The sequence below is a fragment of the Centruroides vittatus genome, unplaced genomic scaffold (genome assembly GCF_030686945.1).
Source record: "Centruroides vittatus isolate TY-2023 unplaced genomic scaffold, ASM3068694v2 contig_854, whole genome shotgun sequence".
NCBI lineage: Eukaryota > Metazoa > Arthropoda > Arachnida > Scorpiones > Buthidae > Centruroides > Centruroides vittatus.
In genome coordinates this window covers 1,617,747-1,640,167 of record NW_027122558.1, presented here as the reverse complement: position 1 = coordinate 1,640,167, position 22,421 = coordinate 1,617,747, and the positions used below count along the sequence as shown (strand labels likewise).

Here is a 22,421-nt window from a genome sequence, read left to right as displayed (position 1 = left end):
GTTTTGGATATCTGGTTGATGTTTCCCCTATTGTTTTTTCAGCTGCCTGAATAATACTAGAAGTGACAGCTTCAACTGCACCATTGATATCAGCAATATTGACCATTTTCCCAGAGATGATGGCAATAGAGGGAAATGTAGGCCAATCGGCTGTCTCCAGTTTCCAGCATGGTTGACAGGCTGTTCCACAGCTTTCTTTGCCTTGATATTTTAAAAATATTGGGAAATGGTCACTAGAGAATGGATTAGATCCAACCTCCCATGTATCTGCTGAAAACAGATATGGAGTTGCTAATGATAAATCAATGGCATTGAATGGACTTGTTGGGACATGGAAGTATGTCACTTCTCCAGTATTAAACAGATACAGTTGGTGATTACCTGTAAGTCCTTTGATGGCTCTGCCTCGACGATTGATGTTGGGACCGCCCCACATCAGATTGTGGCCATTGAAATCATCAAGTAAAAGGAATGGAGTTGGCAGCTGTTCAACCAAGGCATCCAATTCATCCTCATTGACTCTGGCATCTGGTGGCAAGTATATAGAACAAACTGTGATAGTTACACCAATTGAAATTCTGATATCTAAGAGTTTGTGTAAGACAATGTACGGGAAAAGTGGTGTCTGAATATTTGGCTCTATCAATGGATAATCAAATCAATCATTTTTCTTGATTCTCTCTTGTAATAATTTTGATTTGAAACTTTTAAAATGTTATCAAATGCAAAAAAAAAAAATTAACAGAATTCCATATGGTGTAATTAAAATTGTTTATAGAATGTCAAACAAAATAAATATTCATTATAATTTAACATTTTCTTTTATAAATCAAAACACTATTAATTTTCAATTTCTTTTAAACTTCTTCAATACTTCTATTAATATAATTACCAGTATCAATTTTGGGCAGATTTCATTCCATGCCTTGGTCAATTACAGTTTTTGGCAGAATAGAGTTTTAGGTATTATCTATAACACATTTAACTTACCTAAAAATAATTCCTACCCATTTTAATTCTAACAAAATAAAATGTTATCTTTCTTCAGACATTGCAAACATGTAATGTGAGAAAATTCTGAAAATATATCACTAAGAAATGCTTTCCTGTTCGCACTACTAAAACAGAAACAATCACTAGTGATGTCATAAGACATACTCTCATTACCAATTTCTTCTGTTTTGTCATAAATACTAAGAAATGTTTTATGAATATGAAATGTAAAATATTATTGGTTTCTGGTTACTTTACAATATTGGAGAAATACTATATCATATTTTACGAGATGTTTGTGAATCTGAGATCTTAATTTTTTCTGCCCATTCTGCTCTACATTAAGAACATTTCTTATATTCCTTGGACTTTATTTCCTCATTAAAAACAGGTTCAATGCTGTTTATATGTACGCTTTAATAAAAGATAGTAAATTCTCTACGACTGACCAAAAGATAGTAAATTGTTTCATAGGTTATCTATGAAAGTAAAAATAAAAAACTCCAAGGGTTTCACTACATATAGGTAGAAAAAATTAGAATCATTTTCCTATTTATTAAAATAGTGACTATACTACTTTTTCTGAAATGAAAGATATAGCGTATTAATTTAGATATAACCTTATGTGGTTAAATACGGCGCTGGCTGGGGACGACTCCTATGCCCACGGCCAAAGGACATCTCCACAACGGCACTCGGCCAGCTATTGATTATCCGGTGAGGCATATATATACAAATAACATCTCTACACCTGATGAGTATATAATAGAACACCAAACAAAAGTAAAAATAAAAAATATCTGGTTGCCATATTTAACTATGTAAGGTTATATCTAAGTTAATATACTTCTGGAAGTGAAGACTCGCTTGGGGTCCGAGTGGCGTAACTGGAAAGATATAGCAGTATAATGTTTCAATTAAAAGCACAAAATACTACAGGACAAAACCGGCAGCTGCAGCACTATTTTGGTACGTCTAGTGCAGGAATCCCCAACTTTTTGAATGTCGACCCCTTGAAGAATTTCTTGACCTTTTATTAACATCCTCACTTCTCTTTTGCTTATATAATTAATAATAAAGAAATAAATCTGTGAGAATTAAAGATGTCTGTGTGGATTAATACTGTGCCAGTATTAATCCACACACACATTTTCATAGAGAAGATCTACTTACAGTATGGACAAACTTACAACATCCTGAACAAATACAGACTACATAACTCATTAGATAATTTTTAATGAACCGTCTTCAAGTGGTACCTGAAAATGTCCTATTGACACTCCAGGGAACACTTTGAGGACCCATGATCCAGAGCTTTAGTTATTGGTAAAGTCATCTATCTTGAAATAGTTGCAAGACAGATGACTTTACCAATTACTGCAATATCACTTCATTGCAGATCTTTTCTTCTAGATTTCTCTAAATTAATTAATCATTAATTTCTAATTATTAAATTTAGTACAAAATGTCACTCAAAACTTTTAGTGCCAAATTATATTAACTATCACATAAAATAGCACTATAATCTTGATTTTTTTTTTTTTACTATTTCTAATTATTGTTCTTATTACAAAATTGATCGATCATTTAAAATACCATCAGGCATTGTAAAATACACAGAAATTTTTTAAGGAACATCCAGTTAAGTAGAGTCCCGAGCTGCTAAATATAGATTCTATTGTAATTCATTAATAATAAATTATAAAAATGCAATTATTTTAACTGAAATTATTGTTTCAAAATTAAACAAAATAATAACTTTGTTAAAAACAGCCACAAAAACCAAATAACTAGCAGAAAAAGGTGATAGAGCTAATGTTTTCACCCCTGTCAAATGGGCATCATCAGGCTAAATGACTCCACAGCTGTTGGATTGCCATACAATCCTAAAGAGGGGAGATGATGTAAGAAAGAAAGAGGGAGGAAGGAGAGGATAGTAAGTTTACAGTTCATAGAACAACTTACACACAAGGGAGAAAGAATCAACATTGCAAAACTAATGGCAGTAATTTTGTGGATGACCTTGTAAATTTCAACCTGCTCTAAATGTCTGAAAAGTTGTTTATGGGTAGAGTTATGTATGAGAGAGACATGCTTGGTCAAAGTGCATATCTATGTCAGAGTTGGAGGCAAAGATAACTAATGCAATGTTGTCAACATTTTCAAGATGGAATTCCAATGCTCTTTGAGGTGGGTGTTTAATTAAGAAGTGTGTTGCAGCACCTACGTATTCCAAGTTGTGGTTTGTTCTGTGATCAGTAATGGAAATTGTGTAGATGTCTAGTTGGAGTGCATGTTCGGACAGTCTTTAGCATTACATAGGAGGGTGAAAACTGAGGAACTTCTTTGGAAAGCTAAACAAAAATTATTACAGGGTGCTAGTCTTCTGTCATATGTGGCAGTCTTGTATACAGCGGCCTGGGTGCAAATGTTTGATGTGGTGGAGGAAAGATGACATCCTTTAATGGTAACCATGTAGAGTAGCATACAGAGCAATAGTTTGGAACTCTCTCTCTCTGTCTTGCATGTCAGACGAATGAGTGAAAACCCTACCCTACTGGAATCAGCCATCTTGAAGATAAAGGGATCATGGAAAGGGGTCGGAATGAAGATTGGATGGTGTGTAGGTTTCCTATAGACTTTAGTTGTGATATGTCTATTAGATAAGGAAAACAGGCGGTCCAGGAAAGGAACTTCTTGATTACTGTCCTGTTCCAGGTGGAGAACAAAGGACATAGGTGGTGGTGTTGATTACATGCAAGGTCTTGGACACAAGATTTTTGCTGCCACATGTTAAGAATGTTGTCGAGATACAGGAGAATATGGCAGTCAAAGATGGGAAAGACAGAGGTCTCAAACTGCCAAATGAGTAGTTTGCAAAGAGTACCTGAGAGAGCTGCCCATAGGGATGCCCTACCTTGTAGAAATGTCATGTCTTCAAAGGCAAAAAAGGAAGTGTGGCAAAGGAGATCAGCAAGTTCTAAAATGTTAAGGTGGTGTTTTGCCAAGTCTTGAATATTTGAAAGGAAAAAGTTATGCAGAAAACAGAAACATGGTTTAATGTGGATGGATGGATAAAGGGACTGGAAGTCACAAACAGTGAAGTATAATGGGCTCTCAACCATCAGATCCTTGAGACATTCCATTAATTCCAGGGTGTTGGCAATGGAGTATGGGTAAGGCGGGAAGTGATCTACAAGACATATAGTGGATCATGATTACACAAAATCAATTATGAATGTTTTCAATTTACCACAAACATTCATAATTGTTTTTGCTGTTTTTAAAGATTTCTTGAGTATCTGAATTTCAATATTCACAGTTTCTATTTTTATCTTATGCCTTAGCAATTGGTATGTGCAAAGTGTGATCACCATGTGCACACCAGTTACAACAACATACTAATTTAAATGCAATAATTTACACTGATGGGGAAAAAGGGAAAAAAGGTTAACATTTTATAATTTTATCATTAAGTAAATATTGTTAGCAGTTCTGACAGATAGCAACTACAGGAAAGATAAAATACTGACCCAATACAACAAGTAAAGCATTATTGTAAGAAGTGTGTGCTTCATTGTCTGTGGAATTTTTTTCATCATTACGAATATTTTTTTATTGTTCTTTGAAATAATGTTTCTTAATAAAAGAATTGTCCATTTCATGGGAAAATGACATCTGTGAATCCCAACAAAACATATACATTTTAAAAAAATTGCTGGGACAAATTTACTTTAACAGAAAATTATATTTCTTGAGACTATACATACAGGATGAGTCAATTTCCTTTGGTCCCTTCACACACTGTTGAGATAATAACAATTCCACAGCGTGTGAAGGGACCGAAGGAAATTGACTCATCCTGCATGTATAGTCTCAAGAAATGTAATTTTCTGTTAAAAAAACATATACAATTTATGTTAAATGGAGATTACTATTTTATTCAAAAACATTAATATGGATTTTTGTGATGTAATATACTCATATTTGCCAAAAAATATCACTGTATTGTATGCATAAAGTGAAGCCTCTGACAGAGATCAGAAGCAGTGGAATTTTTTTTAAATGCAGAGTTTGATCAAATAAGTCTTTACAAATATGTTTCATTAATCCAAAAGCAAAAACAAAACAGTGATTACTCTATTTTTTTTTAAAAAACAACCATCCTACTTTTAGTTTTCAGTGTCACTGCCTAAGATCATTCCCTTTATAAAACACTTAATGGATTTATAAAGAGAATGATGTTAGCACTAAGGTAATTGTACAAGCAATGGCAAGTGAAGGATATGTAAGTTTAGAGAAATGTTTTAACTGCCTATGTGAAATATTGTAATTTTTAAATTCATATTTATTTTATACAGGTATAATTGTTTAAATGTGATGAGAATTTTTCTGTTGATTTATATAAATCTCAATGTAATTACCCACAAAAAAACTAAGTCATTATATTGTAGATATTATTGTCGGAAAAATTTTTTAGAATATTGTTGTAATTTTATAAATCTTGTTTTAGCACCTCATTGATGTAAACTCACTGAGGAGAGACCTTAAGGTCCAAAACACAAACATAGTGTGTACAGGTGAAATACCAGGTGAACAATAAAAATTGTTTTTTCTGAATAAGCTGAATAAGTTTTCTTCAATTTACAGAAACTGAACACCAGTACAGAAAGTCCTAATAATACGATATGTCCTAGTAGATATTTATATAATAAATTGTACACAATAAGGACACAAAGGCATATGAATTAAATGTTTTACCATTTAAAAAATTTTGTAAAGACCGGAACAAGTAGTAATCCAAGGGTGCCAGATCTGGCAAATATAGTGGGTGTGGTAGCACATCCCATCAAAACTGTTACAAAGTTTCTGACCTGTTACCAAACTTGTGTGAGGTCTGACATTATCATAGTGAAACACTACACCTTTTCTGTTGATCAATTCTGGCCTTTTTTGTTTGATAGTATCACACAATTTGTCCAGTTGATGGCAGTAGACTTTCGAATCAATTGTGGAATCGTCTGGTAGAAGCTAAAAAAACAAATTTCCTTAAAATCCCACCAAACAGAGAGCATCACTTTTATTTTATGAATATTAGCTTTTGAAGTGCTTTGAGCAGGCTCATCTCTTCTATTCCATGATCGCTTCCATTTGACATTATTATAAACAATCCATTTTTCATCGCCAGTTATGATTTGCTTCAAAAATTGATCATTTTCTTGATGTTTGAGAAGCAAATCACAGATGTCAATGCAACAGAGTAAATCTCTTTCTTTAAGAACATGTGGAACCCATATATTGAGCTTTGAAATGAGACAAAGTCAAGCGATCATAAATGATTGAATTCAACAAATTTAATCTCTTAGCAATTTCTTGTGTTATTATTTGGCAGTTTGCTTCAATCAATACCTTTATTTTGTCTTTAATAGCTTCAACTGGCCTTCCAGAACATAGTGCATCTTCAATATCAAAATTATCAGAACAAAATTTTGCAAACCAGTTTTGGCACTGTGATTCTGTCAATATATCTTCATACATATGCAATTTTTTCTTGCTTGAACAGCATTTTTACTTTTTTGGTAATAAAAAAGCAAAATATGTTGAAAATGCTGCTTTCGATTTTCCATATTTGATGTGACACCAAAAAAAACTGCACAGAATGAAACAAAATTTTTTACAAATAAGCCTTGAAATGTCAGCTGTCAAAATATATAATGACAATACAGTTTAAAATGAAATTGGTGGGTAAAAATACAATTCCTCTGGTGGTAAAAAAAGAAATTACTTTCCAAACAACCCAATACTACCAAACCTTCACCCATAACATGTGCCAAATTTGCCAACCACTAGATGAAATATTCCAGAAAGACTGAAAGTGACAGTGGTTGAACAAATCCCAACAGGCCTTCCAGCACATCAAGGACATTCTCAAGTTGGATTTACTTCTCACTCCCTAAGATCCAGTACTCGACATCATTGTTGCAGCCAATGAGTCAAGCCTGGGACTTGGTGCAGCCATCCAACACTGCCTTCCTGACAAATCAATCAAGGTCATTGCTCACTCTTCTCAAGCACTCACTCCAGCCAAGAAGAACTATAGTCAAATTGAAAAAGAGGGTCTTGTACTCATCTTTGCCATTTACAAGTTCCACAAGATGATTCCAAGTTCTACGGATGACCCTTCACTCTTCTCACAGACCACAAACCTCTCCCTGCCATCTTCAGTAACAAGAAAGGTATTCTGATACACAGCATCAACCATTTGCAATGTTGGGCAGTGACTCTTCTTAGATACAACTTTAAGATCAAATATCAAAAACTATCAAATTCAGACAAACAGATGCTTTGTCACACCTCATCTCCACTGAATCATTAAGGGATGAAGAAATGGTCATGGCAATCATCCAAGCCAAGATCTACCAGTAACCTTCAACAAACTGTGCAAGCAAACAAAAAAAGGATAAACTTCAAATGATCAGGCAGTATATCTCTTCAAAGTGGCCGAATGTCGACAAGCATTGAGAGTCCTCCAACTGAACTAAAATTCAACAATTCTACCATCAATGTGATGGAGTCAGAGTCAAAAAGAGATGTCTCCTCTACAACTAATGCATTATCATCCCTAAGGTACTACAACGTAGGGTATTTAAACTTCTACATCGTGGACATCCTGGCATCCAGAACATGAAATCTCTAGCTCACAACTACATTTATTGGCCGAATTTAGACCTTGATATCACGTCAACCATACAACAATGCTCTCCATGTATTGCAGTAGCCAAACAACCAATAACTTCCAAACTATTCTCTTGGCCAAAACCTGCTGCCACATGGCTGCATATCCACATCAACTACAGAGGACCCTTCCAGGGCCATAGTTTTCTCATCATGGTGGATACTAGGATGCCTATTCCAAGTATCCAGAAATCATCAGCATGGACAAAACTATGTCTATTGTAATAATCAGCATGCTGCTGCAGAAACTCCTTATTCATCATGGACTGCCAGAAGTTCTCGTCAGTGATAATGGAATGCAGTTCAGCTTGTACGAATTCAAAAGATTCTGTGACCAACATGAAATCAAGCACATCTTTTCGCCACCTTATCATCCTCAATCCAATGGGCAAGCAAAACAATTCATCAACATGCTGAAGCAAGCACTCCTCAAGTTAAAAGGGGAGGGAAACATACAACATATGTCCAAAGCATGTTGTAACATGCTTTGGACATATTTCTAGAGACTTCTACCAAATAAATCCAAATTTTACTCTACCAGATAACAAATTTCCAGCCAAACTCTTCTTCAGACAAAAGATTTGAACATCTCTCAACCCATTGTTGCCACAAAAATATCCAACAAAACATGACATCAAAATGGAGAGGCAATTCAACCACAAGCATGGAGCCTGGGAGCAAAATTTTGCAACTAAAGAGCTCGTCTTCACACGACATTGATGCTCTCAAAATTGACAGCCAGGAACAATTAAGCACAAAACCTGAAACACTGTATACAAAGTGGAAATGACTAATGGATTGGCTTGACAATTTCACATCAACCAACTCATATGGAGACAATCTTCTTGACTGCAGCCAAAGAGTGATCCCCTCACTATCATCACAGAAACCTTCTCCATTCCACTACATCCCACTCTGATTCCAGAATTAAAGCATCAGGTTGAGAGACCAACCCAGCAGGATAACGAGTCCCTGTCACTTGAGAAATCATTTGCCATCAAAGAAATGCCACCTGAGAATTTAGCACCACAGCCTCTGCATTGATCAGCCCTCACTGGGATCCTAACCAGACGGCTTAAAATCAACCCTTCTCGAAAGAACTATTACATTGCATTAACTGCCATTGCGTTCAGTTTTATCCCTTCTTAAATGGGGAGGTGTTGGGTCAGTTGTTTTTGTGCATGTGAAAACAACGACTGTTCTGGTTACGCCTACATGTGGGCGCAAGATTCGGGGATGTCTTTTGTTTGGGTCAGTTGAATGAGCAGGATGTGACCAGTCCAGTCTGGACCACTATAACTAACCAAGTTGTAGTTCTTTGTGAAAGATTAAATGGGAATTTCACCCTAAGATCCTAAAAGCTTTAAACCCTAAGATCTTAACAGACAATGATCAAAATTAACCCCACTCTACAGTAGCTTTTCTTTTGAGTGTGTATTTAATAGTGATAAACATAGATTTAATGTACAGACTAATGCTTTTACATTTTTTCTGTAGGGTGTCTAGAATAAATTCAATAAGAATCTATAAAATAAGTTAAAAGTATTACATGAACCTATTATACTTTTACAGTAAAATAATTGTTTCAATTAACAGTTAATTATATACTGGTGCAATTATAACAGGTTTATATATACAGGTATAATCAGAATTCCTGAAAAAATTTCAATAATTTTATATACAGCTATCCCTCGTATAACATCAAAGCTATGTTCTGAAAATGTGTCATGTTACACAAATCTGTGCTACACAAAACAAAGGACTAATACAAATTAGTTACATTCCAGAAGTTAGCAAAAAGCTTACTATTCTTTTTTGTTACTAAGAGAAATATGTTTATCAAAGTAAATGATAATTTATTTCCAATCAATAATTAAATAACCATCACAATTAAAAGTACTGTAAATAACACATTAATATTCATTTTAGTTGAACAATGGCATTTTCTTTTTACAAAGTATTGTCGTTGTCTCCGTTTTTTTTTTTGTCAATCTTGATCAGAAATATCAGGAACATTTTCAAATTTTTTATTTTTAGCATAAACAGTTTTTATGGATGCAAAATAAAACTATGTTATTAATCAAAAATTTGTTCTAGCGAGTTGCATTTGTTTGGTTGAATATCAAGCAACTTTTTTTTTCATAATTTGTGTTCAAATACCAAATTGTTCAAGTACTGAGATATAGCCAATATTTCATTTATCATTTTTACAAAGTAATCATTCATAGGTAGTACCTATGAATGATTCATAAGTAATACCTATCGTTAAAAAAAAGATTGACGACACTTACCTAAAATAAATCAGCAACAAGTTGCTCAACTTTTCCAGCAACATTTAAAATTTTGGTGGTACCATCTTTTATCATATTTTATTTAAAAACTTTTTATATTTTTAACTATTATAAAATGGCAAAAACCTTAATTTTGAGGGTAGGGATGAGTTTTATAAAACACTAGCAAATGAGCCCAGTATTGCTCGAGCAAATGATTTGAATGATTTGATAAATATTGTACGTTTTGAAATTAAGTTACTACTATCAAAAACAAAAAATTGCATCTAAAATAGTACAGTAGAAGCCATTTCTCAAGTTGAGCCTTAATCCTGTCCCCCGTGGAGGAATTTTGAAAAATCCCTTCTTAGTGTGCATTTTCATGACATACCCTAACTGTGTACCAAATTTCTCTAAATGCCTTAGGGGATACAACATCAACACCACATAGCTGTATGTCTAAACATAAAACAGAAATGTAACACCTGATGAGGGGTGCAAGTTACACAAAAAAATCTTGCATCCGAAATGCATAGTAAATAAAGAATAATGAAGATAACACTCAGAAGTTTTTGTCTGTGATGAAATGCGGTCCAGACAAAAAAACATCAGTTAACTTCTTCGAATTTAACCTATGAAGTCTCATCAATTTTTTTGAAGAAATATTTAAAGAATTGATTTTTAAAGCAATATAAAGAAAACTGCACCATTGATATAATACATATCTATTCTTATAGTAGCTAATTTTCTTTATTTTGATGTTTAAAGTCACACCTCGTCCTATATGCGAGGTCGTCTTATCTGCGAGTAAATACAGTACATCTTATCAATAAATATTTTTGAATTATTTACTTTCAACTATACTCAAACACCAGAACACTTGCTGAGCTTATTGCAATTTTAATTTCTAACGTTTTCAACCTATTTTTATAGGTCATCTTCAGGAAAATTTTACAGTTCTACATTCGAACATAAAGCTTTCGAATGCTCATGACATTTAATTACTTTCTTTATTTCCTTGATTTATTTCCTTTTACTTCCTTGATTTGCTTTCTTTATTTCCTTTATCAAATTATCAGTATCAAAGTATTTACAGTTAAAATTGTTAAGATACTGTAAATACGCAATTTTAAACGAAATGTCCATTTATCAATACCACCTGGAAGAAATCTCACATGTCATGCCAACAGAAGAGGGGCCTAAGCCCGAAACGCGTATCGGCATAGGGAAAAACCAGAAATAAAGATGTAAAAAAAGCCTTGTGTCTCTTAATACACCTAGTAGTGAATACAAATAAAAAAAATGTAGTATTTCATCAAAGGTATAATGAGTTTTATGAAATGAATAAATAAATATTACAAGAATAGTTCTGTCAAATTTTTTTTTACCTATGAACAAAATGAACATTACTACAGATGCTAAGAATATGCTGTTGTACAGATGAACATTAAAAAAGAGTAAGGAATGTAAAATGCTGTACGTGATTTCCATATGGGTAGCTGCCCAGGCACCCACTTTAGAGAGAACCCTGATTACAACTGCCATTTTAACCACTGGCTCACTGAACTCAATAAAAAATTACATACTGGTTCTGCTGAACCAGTGTAGACCAGTTGAATCCTACCACTTGTATATACAGTAGAGAGTCATTAATCCAAATCAATTGGGGACTGGGGTTGTTCGGATTAGTGATTTGTTCGGATAACTGATTATGTATGAAAAAATATATTAACCTGTCCGATGTTCAAATTTTTCTCCGTTGCGTGTCGCTTCGTATTGAATTTTCGTCGATTTTAAGCCTAACGAAAATTTTTATAATAATAATCGAGGCTATTGTATCGTTAAAAATTATTTCTTTATTTTGTACAAACAAAATAAATATATTGAAGAATATAAAAACATGAAAATTATACTTTAGAAGTAAATCTAGTATCAAAAACGTTCAATTCGGCACGACACAGTCCGACTGAAAATTGTTCGGATAACCGGCGATTCAGGTTACCGGGGTTCAAATTAATGACTCTCTACTGCATAGTATAATACAGTTCAGTCCACTCCTCAGGAGCATCCATAGATCACTGCATCATGCTCCCTTATCCAAAGTAACAAGATCAGGCAGGAGGTTATTCATGGTATTTGAATATCTTCACTTTTTCATGTCTTATGAGCTCTATAACTTGTAACACACTTGGAAACATCAAAACATCAAAATTTTGACAAATCTAAACTCAAAACATTAGAGGCCATTGAAATTTACAAACAAGAACAAATTGGAGGTTGCATTAACAGTAAAGATAAATTAAGTCTTCTACAGACTTGGCAGGTTTTACTTAACCTATATAAACTGAAGTCCCAAAATATTAGACACACCTATCTAATATTAATAGTTCCTCCATGAGCCCGAAAAACAGCAGTTACGTGACGTAGCATAGACTCTGAGGTGTTTGAATTGTTGCACAGGTATTACAATCCAGACATGTTCAATGGATCTCCATAATTCAGTTGCATTTGTTGGATAGTCCTGCAAGGCATTGATGACATTTGCACAGTGTCCCATAAATATTCTAGGGGGTTCAAGTCTGGTGACTGAGGTGGCCAAGTGAATAGCTGAAAATCTGTCAAGAACACGACAGATTTTCAGCTACTGTTGTGCCACCTGTGGGGAGTATCATTATCCTGCTGGTACAATTACAGTCAAGGAAACATACTGTAGCAAGAATAAAGGGGTTGAAAACATCTGCCACAAGATTAGTATGTCATATCTGTCAAAGTAAACTGAAGTCTCACCATTAGTTCCTGTTCACAACAATAGAACATACTCCAAATCAGGATAGAGCCACCATCAGCTTGCACACCACTTTGCTGACACAATGGATTCATGGCTTCATGTGGTCATTTGCCACATACAAACACAACTATCAGCTCAAAAGATTTGAAAATGAGATTCAGCTGACATTGCATTAGTCATCCACTTGCTAATGTTGATTTTCTTTGACCCAGGTGAGGCGCATTGCCTGATTCCTGAGTGTTGGTAGTGATACCAGAATGGGTCAGTGACTACCAAACCCCAAGGAATGCAGTAGGCTATATCTTGTACAGTGTGTTGACTGATGGGTTCAGTAGCATCCGTGTTGAAGTCTGATGTGATTTGGTGCAGAGTTGCCCTTTGTTGTGTGGTTACTAACCTGGTTAGTCACCAGCAGTCATGTTCTTGTATCAATCATGGGGCCCACAGTGTGCATGTGCTTCTGATGTCTGTCCAGAATTTAAGTATTTCTGATAAATCCTTGAAACTGTTATACAAGAAAATCCAAGAGCCTCACTGATAGAGTAACCCATTCTTCTTGCTCCAACAATCTGTCCACAATCGAACAGCAATGAATCCTTTACATCAGTGTTTCTCAAACTTTTTGGTCCGCAACCCCCATTTGCACTTAAAAATTTCAAAGGACCCCCAAAGAATGACTGTGTAGGAAAACATCCTGGAGGGAGTACCCTCTCATGGTCACTCCAGTGCTGCCAGCTAAAAATGCATACCAACTAAAATAATATTGGAGTAGCCCAAGACATAGCCAAATGTTGCAGCGCCACAGCACTAGCGAAAATTTAAATTTGCCGAATGAAAAGCTTTCGATCGATCAATTTTCGGAAAATCGACGCTCTATTGTATTTCTAACTCGACTTGCCTGCAGACACAACGCTGCTAGCTAACACCATTCCAAATGACAATGTTGTTCTATCATAGTTTAGGCTGAGAGTGGAACTCGGGGAATTCCCCAATAGCACACAAATTTATGAATATTAGGCTCGTATTAAAATATTTATATTGTTTTTATTATTTATATGTGCAATTTATTTGAGTAAAAATTAATTTATATATATTTTTTTCTATTATTTCTAAACATGAATCCATAGTAAATTTATAAAATATTTGAAAAAAATTGATCTGGCATCAATTTTTCAGCAACCCCCTTGGGGGTCGTGAAAAATATTTGAGAATCACTGCTTTACATGGTCCATTGCTACTCTAAAGTGTCAAATGCAAATGTTCCAACTTAAAACATTTCCTCTATGGGTAGAAGGTAACAACATTGCATGTGCTGTTGTATCTAATATTTGGCACTTTAGTTTATATGGAATAGGAATAAGAAAGTGGATATAATATAATATATTAATTTTGTATATTTTTTTTTGTTTGATCCAATTTTGAATTTTGAATGGAATGTTTGAAGCTATTTTAAAACTTTTTGAATACTTAGGATTATAAATTTGAATTTCATTGGACAATGATCAATTTAAACTTTCCAAATGCACAGAATACTGCATCATCATTGGCTGTATTAAAATTTCATCAAACTTTTGGAGGCTCAATCAAATTTTCTCCAGTCAAATACCTGAAATGGGCCACTGAAGAGGCCAAAAATGTTATTATTATTAAGAAGATAACTACTGAAAGAAGTGTTAAAACACTAGGTAATTATTAACATTTGGAAATATTAAAATTCATCATATTATAGTTTTACTATATTTTTTATATCATTTTCCATTCTTATATCATCAATTTTATTGTTCTGTCGAATAATCAGTATGTACAGTATATTTACCAGTCATATTATTTTCACTTCTTCCCAGAAATTTAACACAGCATCATCGAGACCAACGAACATCCTGCTTATAGGACAGTGGGAGTTTTCCAGGTTTTTCAATTCCCCATATACAATTTTACATATCTTTGAATGTAAAACTGTACAAATCTGCCATTTATGACGTGTAACATGCCATTTCAATTTTTTCAGGCTGTTCTTATCTTTGGTCAGCTTGAAACAAGAACACACTATTCTTACTTTGTGTTTTGTACACTTTTATTGTGTATAAATACAGACTTACTCTAATTATCAAAATAAACAAACAGTATTGTACTGTAGCTGTTTACATGATAATTATCAATTCCAAGTGTGCTAAATATTTCTCTTCTCATATCAAACGTGTGCACTAATGTCTTTGAATAAGTCTTTAGAAAAATCATGCACGAGCTAACTGGTTATACCTAGCACATCATCACATCGTCCGGTATTCCTCCGTTTTCACGACATTTATATCGGTTGCCGACAACGATGACGACAAAGAACGACGCACCAATAACCCCCAAAGACAAGGTAGACGTGCCGGCTTATCGAGTTCGGTAGCATACGGGACGCCAGGTTAACCAAATATCATACATTGCATTTCAAAAAGCAAACCCCCGTCTTCCCGTCGTCTCTAAGCCACATAACTTTTCCAACTTCGAGTCGACGAGCCACCCGTCACCCACGAGGCAGGATGCAATCCGGCAAGCTCGCGTAATTGTCGTCGGAACCGTTCTCCAAGCCTGCGGAAGAGCACTCTCCAAGACGGGAACAAATAAATCACAATACGCATTTTTAACTGTCGGCAAAAAAACCGTCAATCTTTCTTCGCACCTCTTTGCGACGACGGAAGAAAGCGATCGATCCGCCAGCCACACGGCGCATCCGACATTCTTCTGCCGAAGACGATCCCGAGGGATCCGACCAAGGCCGTCGCCATACTTCTGATAATTTTGAACTGCGACGGGCACTCCCGAGACGATCTACCTTACGATGCCAATCCGACGGCCGCAAATCCCACGCGTCTTTCCGATTCTCCTTCCGCCGTCCCGGCCGACAGATATCGCCGAATCCGAACACCGACCGTCGACAATACGGCTGACGACAATACGCAATACCGCAATACGCACTTCTCCCGATCCTCCGACTGCCTCCATTGCGAGTCTCCGAGACGGTTGCCCACGTCAGAGTTTTCCGGCACGCCGCCAGGCAACGGAGTTCCGCACGCCGCCCCGCACTCCATCAAAGGGAGTCCCACCGACACAAAAACCGGGGAGAGAGAGACCACTCCGGAGCAAACCGGGCAGACTAGACGGCACCGGTAAATCGTTACGTTTCGGACGGACATTCACATTAAATACAACAAACTCAAAACGGAAAACAAAATAAAAACAGAATACATCTCACGGTCCATTTTGCAGGAATTATCACATCCACGAAGGCGACAATTCCTAGAGAATTAATTACGGTGTTTCGACAGGAGAGCACGGAGATTAAAAAAACGCGTAATCCGTAATCTGTGCCGTGCTTCCATTCGGTATCTCATCGCACTATGGATAAAATCGAGCAGAATCAGTTAGGCGTCGTTAGTCCTTTCCGGGCACAAAGCAACTCTGCTGTAAACACAGGTAAACGTTTTGGCTTTTAATTTCGAATTAGGCCTACGACAATTAAGATACGATGGCGGAGCCGGTCAAATCTCGGCGTAGGAAAACAAAAACCAAGTTTAAAATAGCCGAAGAATTATACATAAAAAATAAATAAAACAAAAGGTAGACGGACGTCGGTAAACGTCTTTTGATCGAAACGTAAGAAAAATTAACGGTAGAAGAGAACATAGGTGGAAGAGGATTCGACAGACCGAAATTATCTCAAATTTAAAGCAAAACTTTTCTAAGTAAACGGCCTTTGTCACACGTTTCGAACGTAAAGACCGAGGGCTCGCGGCATCCACGAACTAGTTTCGTCTCGTCTCTGAGAGGAGAGCGAAGCGGACAAACGTTAACAAATATATTTTAATCGGCGCAGGAAACGAGTAGGAAATACGAGCGATCGATAGGCGATTTTAGTTCGGACGGCAGACGTAAATTTAAAAATACGAACCTTCGCTGATGAATCTCATGTCTTTATTGGACTCGATGGTCTGCAGCATGGTGAGCAGCGCGTCCCTCTCCTGCTCCACGGCGCTGGCGTGTTCCCTGAGCAACTCCACACGTTTCTCGACGTGATCCAACATTTCCACAAGTCTGTCCGTCACTCGAGAAACGGAATCTGATCGGCCGAACATCCTCTCCGATCTCTCTTCTCTTCCGCCTCTCCATTCCGGCTGACGACACTCGCCCGAGGCCATGTTGAAACTTTGCCGCTCCGGAGAACCGGCGCCTCCGTCTCGCCGAATGCACTCGTGGGATATCTGCCGACCAAACATAAACGGAAATTAGTGTGCCGCCAAATTACCAAATTCGTTTCTTAAACCTTCCTCGATTATTAATACAAACCAATCAGAGCTTAAAATTTCCCCCTACGATTTCCGTTTCCTTATCGATAACGCCATTAAAACTTTTAATTACATTTAAGTTATCGATTGAAATAAGCGCGTATAAATAATTTAAATTATCGAAATAATTTAAGTCCGTATTTGCATTGCGTTGTAAAATTATCGATATTTTGTTAGTATCTTCGGAAACCGTTAGAACGAACGTAGAAGGCCCGCGGCCATTGGCCGTCGCCTTCCACCGCCGTAGACGATGTATATAGAAGGCGCCGTATAAATTTAAAATGGCGGATGCAAAAATTCTCTCTCTCGTCGGTTTATGTAGAAGTTTTATTCGGTAAAACCTCCGTCTTCTCCTCCCGGGTGGATGCAAACGAGACGCGAATTTTATTTATGCCGCCGTCGGTCGAAATCGGTCTGATAACCGGGTCACTGAATCGGTGACCACCGAAGTGCGTAAACCGTCCGAATTCTATCGTGTTTTCGGATCGTTGTCGTTAGCGTGTATTAAGATATGTTAACGTACGAAAGTGAACGGGGTGGTCTGTCCGAATATGTCGGGCCCACAAGGCCGAACCCACAACTGTCTCACTAAAAGAGGCCCTCTTAGTGTCCGCAAGGCGGAAATGTTAAAAAAAAAAAAAAAACAACTAGGGTTGTTTCGCCCTGGATGGGCGAGTTCTTCGTTTCCACGAAAAACGACGTAATAAAGTTTGAACATACTTAAACAAAAAGTGAAATATATAGCAATCGGACATTGGCGTGCCCGACGAAAAACTTCGTGAATGCTGGAATTTTCAAAAATCGAGCGGGAAAACGAACTTCTCCGCTTTACATTTAGTTATCTGTAAATTTACGGGATTTTAAAGAATACGCGTATATTTGAAGCTTGCAATGCCAGTTTTCTTCAAATTCGTTTTATTAAAGAAATGAATTCTAAACGTAATATTTTGTGCTGAAAAAAATATTGTGGCGATAGCGGCACTGCGAATGGCTGTATTTTGAAGTTGAATTTATGTGCAAGCCATAATTATGATGATCAATAAGACCATCTTCGAGAAAACGCAGTCTTTACCTGGGTTTTCTTGAAAAAATAAAATTTTCTAAAGTCTTGTGTCCTTTTATTATGAATTTATTACTTCGCACGTGTAATAATTTTGGATTTTTGCTGCCCCATAGTCGTTATCGGTGTTCGCTACCCATGCCTTTCCACGGTCCCGGTTATCAGACAGATTAAGTAACTATACTAACTGCGATTATAATCATATTTATTAAAATCTTTAATAAAATAATATTTTTTACTATCATCTTGTATATATTTAAAAAAGCGTATACATTTTATGTACATAACTGAAAAAAATAACCGATTCACGCGCATCATATTTTTATAGTTTTCTTTCTTCTCAAAATTGTATTTAATAAAAACTGTTGTTCAAAAAGATTTAATTAAAAAGCACTATAACAGAAAAATAAACAAACCACTCTGAAAATGAAGAATCATTAGATAAACCTATGGACATCATCTTTAACATTATCATCCCGTACATTAAAAACGAGCAAGTATGATTTTGAAAAGCGATATAAATTATTAAGTTTAATTAAAATATTAGAGTATAATAGAGATTGTAAAAGTAGAAAATAAGTTTATAAAATTTTAAAATCTCCAGAAACATACCTGTAGACCTTACAGGTACAGAAACTGCCGCCAAGCGTGCGAGGATCAATGGTTTTCAAATCATTGCCGTTTTATCTTATATATACACGAAACCTTCATTCAACGACTACGTTTTACATTCGAAATTATTCGGCTATGGAAAGTCGTGGTATCGGGGGAAGTCGCTCCGAAGTCAAAAGCCGTAAAGGTGGTGTCGAGAATTTTTCTAAGATACGGGTTTGGTATCGGTGCCAATGTCATTTTTAATAAAATTATATTTCGGCTTGCAAACGCACTCTTGGTGGTGTGTTCATTACAGATTGCAATTCCTTCTCCTATCGCTTTAAAGTGATAATAATTCTTTAAAACTGTTTATGATGAAATTAACTTTGGAATAATTAGTGAAATAAATCCGTAATGCACCGCCAAATGTACGTTTGTACACCACCGTTATGGTTTTTCGTCGGAGCGATTATTCGACTTCCCCCGATATCACGACTTTCCATAGCCGAATAATTACGAATGTAAAACGTAGTCGTTTGTTTGTTATGGGAACGCAACGCTTGGGCGATCTGCCTAGGAGTGGTGCCTTCCGGGAGGTCTTTCTAAGGGAAACTGGTCCCTATTTAGGCGTTACAGACGTGGAAAAGACCCGGAAAACTCCACGTGGCGGCTGGCCACGTGGAGTTTTCCGGGCGAGGCCGAACCTACCGACCGAATTTTCGGTGTTCGAGGTACGAAGATCGCTTGGGCACTGGTGGGCCGAAACGTAGTTGTTGAATGAAGGTTTCGTACTTTATTTTGTTTCGCGTACATCTAAGATAAACTGTAATAATTTGAAAACGATTGATCTACGCATGCTTGAAAATAAATATTTTCAAGCATGCGTATTTATTTACGATCGTATCGAATTGTATCGGATTTGACACCAAATGCGAAGGAGACGCCAAAGCCATTCCGTATACACCGCACTCGACTCTGGTTGTTGCCGTACTCCCGGAAATTTCAGAGATGTCGATATGAGGATACAATCTTCGTAAGAACACTTTGAGTTCGTAGACATTTTACCATAATTTATATTCGTCGTATATACCAATACATTTTGTATCGTAATAAACGCAAGTCCAATAATTGCTATGCAGGATTTTTGATCGATAGCGGATCCGACGGGAAGAGTAATTGCAGGATTTTCCATATAATTTGGTGGTAACATTGAATAGTAAATAGTTTTGTAGAATTTGGGAAAACAAGTCGTGTTTTCTTGAAATTTCTCTGCTCCTTTCCCTCTTGTCCGAATTTCCGTAACCTCTTCCTCTCTTCAGAAGTCCAACAAAATCCGATTTCCCTGAAAACCGGTATCTCTCATCCGTAAAGTTTTATTACTTTACGGATGAGAGATACTGTAAGTAGAAACGAAACATACAAAGAAACTGAAATAAATATAATAAAATGCATAAACCATATAAAATTTCATAAAATAAACGACGTCCATTGAAGCTCCACCTTCCCTTCCCTTCCAGTGTGAACAGCCCCTTACATATTATAGGCTAGTTCAGGGTTGTCTAACCTTTTTTCCTAATGGGCCAAATGAGAAATTAAGTATATTCAGCGGACCACAAAGAAACTTTATTATATAAATATCAATATATGCTTTTAAAAAGTTCAAAATGTGAATATCAAATTTTAATAACAAATATATATACAGTAGAGACTCGTAAATCGGAACCCCGGTAATCGGAATCGCCGGTAATTGGCACGATTTTCAGTCGGACTGTGTCGTGCTGAATCGAACGTTTTTGATACTAAATTTACTTCTAAAGTATAATTTTCATATTTTTATATTCTTCAATATATTTATTTTGTTTGTACAAAATGCAGAAATAATTTTTAACGATACGATAGCCTCGATTATTATTATAAAAATTTTCGTTAGGCTTAAAATCGACGAAAATTCAACACGAAGCGACACGCAACGGAGAAAAATTTGAACATGGGACAGGTTAATATATTTTTTCGTACATAATCCGTAATCGGAACAAATCCCTAATCTGAACAACCCCAGTCCCCAATTGATTCCGATTTTCGGTTCACTACTGCAATTACAAAACATACAGTATATACTTATGCGGACTCCACTGTATATATAAAACCGAAGAGAAACAGTCGAGTAAACAGTTTCGAGAAACCTTTCCGTGGGAATAGTTTGGCGTTTGAAGCAGTTCCAGTTCCACAAGCGAAACTGGATTTTTTTCCACCTCTACGAACATTAAATTAATATAGACTAGTATAATTTAAATAAGTTCAATATTCTGTTATGTAAAATTAAAAAAAATTTAGAATTAAAATGGCGAAGGTAAAGGCGAGCGCGTTCCAAGCGGAAATTTCGCGAAACGTAACTTTTTTGACCGAAAAAGAAAAGAATTTTAATAAAAATTGATCTTTATCTCAGGAATGAATGGACGAAACTCGATGAAATTTGATACGTAGGTCGAAATAAATTAGCAGACGACGACCATACTCATATTTTGTCCGGATGACACGTATATCTTTAGTTTCTTTTTTTTTAAAATAAAATGTGAATTAGAAGAGACAGGTGGTGGTCTAATTCCAGTATAATAAGGTTGGCTTCGTTAAGCCCTTCGTTCGTTCGCTCGCTTACTTGACGGCTTGCCTCTACCGAACTTTATGTGATGTATATTAATATTTCACACAGAAAAATTCATTATGCTTGCTTATAAATATAAACACTAGGTAAAAGTGGATAGATATTTATTTTGTATGAAATTATGCAAAAAATATTGAAAAATACCTAAAATTCGATTTTAAAAAGGGTCAAATTAAGTCACTTTTGGTTTTATTCATTTACGGCAACACGATACAGACGATCCGCCGAGAGACGATGTCTCCGGGAAGACTTATGGAAACTGGCCCCTATTTAGGTGTTACCAACGTGAAGAAAACCCGGAAAATTCCACGTGGCCGTGGTCCGATAGTGACCAGGTGCGACCCCACCGCCAACTACCAGTATTCAGTAGTTTTATCCATTCGGCCACTGTTTGCCGCCATCCTTATTCTCTCCCACGGCTGCCATCGCATTTTGTGGTGGCGATAGTGAAATGTAAAGAGCATGGCTACGAATCGAGGATAACGCATGTAGATATTTTTTAACTTTGTATTAAAACAATGGTTTCACTAGTTTTTATACGGGATCACACAAAAGCAATTATTCTCGCGTTTTTACAAGATTATTTTTTTTATTTAAACAAGTCTTATATCAAGTCTTTCGGATGTTAAGGTTAGCAACTTGGATCACATGCGGGCCATCATAACCTATTCAATACGGATCACTTTTCAAATAATAGCGAGGTTGAGGCCGAAGTTTTAAACGCGAAAACGTGAACGTCGGACGTTCAGCGCCGCCTTCCCGTAAGCCTAGAAGATTGAAATGACGTTTGTCAAACCTCTAGGCTTACAGGAAGGTGGCGCTGAACGTCCGAACGACTGAACATCTTCACGTTTTCGCGATGAAAACTCGGCCGCAACCTCGCTATCAATTATTTTCTCTGATATTTTCATGTTTGTTTCTCGCGAATTCTGTCTGTTGTCTGTCACCTCCTAACCTTTTCAACTTTGATAAACCTAATTGTAAT

At 36.2% G+C, this 22,421-nt stretch overlaps 1 protein-coding gene across 1 annotated transcript in view; it reads right to left on the bottom strand.

Moving 5' to 3' along the window:
• Positions 1-22,421, bottom strand: part of LOC136982601 (BAG family molecular chaperone regulator 2) — a 36,192-nt gene that overhangs the window by 5,560 nt on the left and 8,211 nt on the right. The window contains exon 2 of the mRNA XM_067279142.1: positions 16,727-17,036. Coding sequence (XP_067135243.1) covers positions 16,727-17,036 — 310 coding nt within the window. The remainder of the gene's footprint in view (positions 1-16,726; positions 17,037-22,421) is intronic.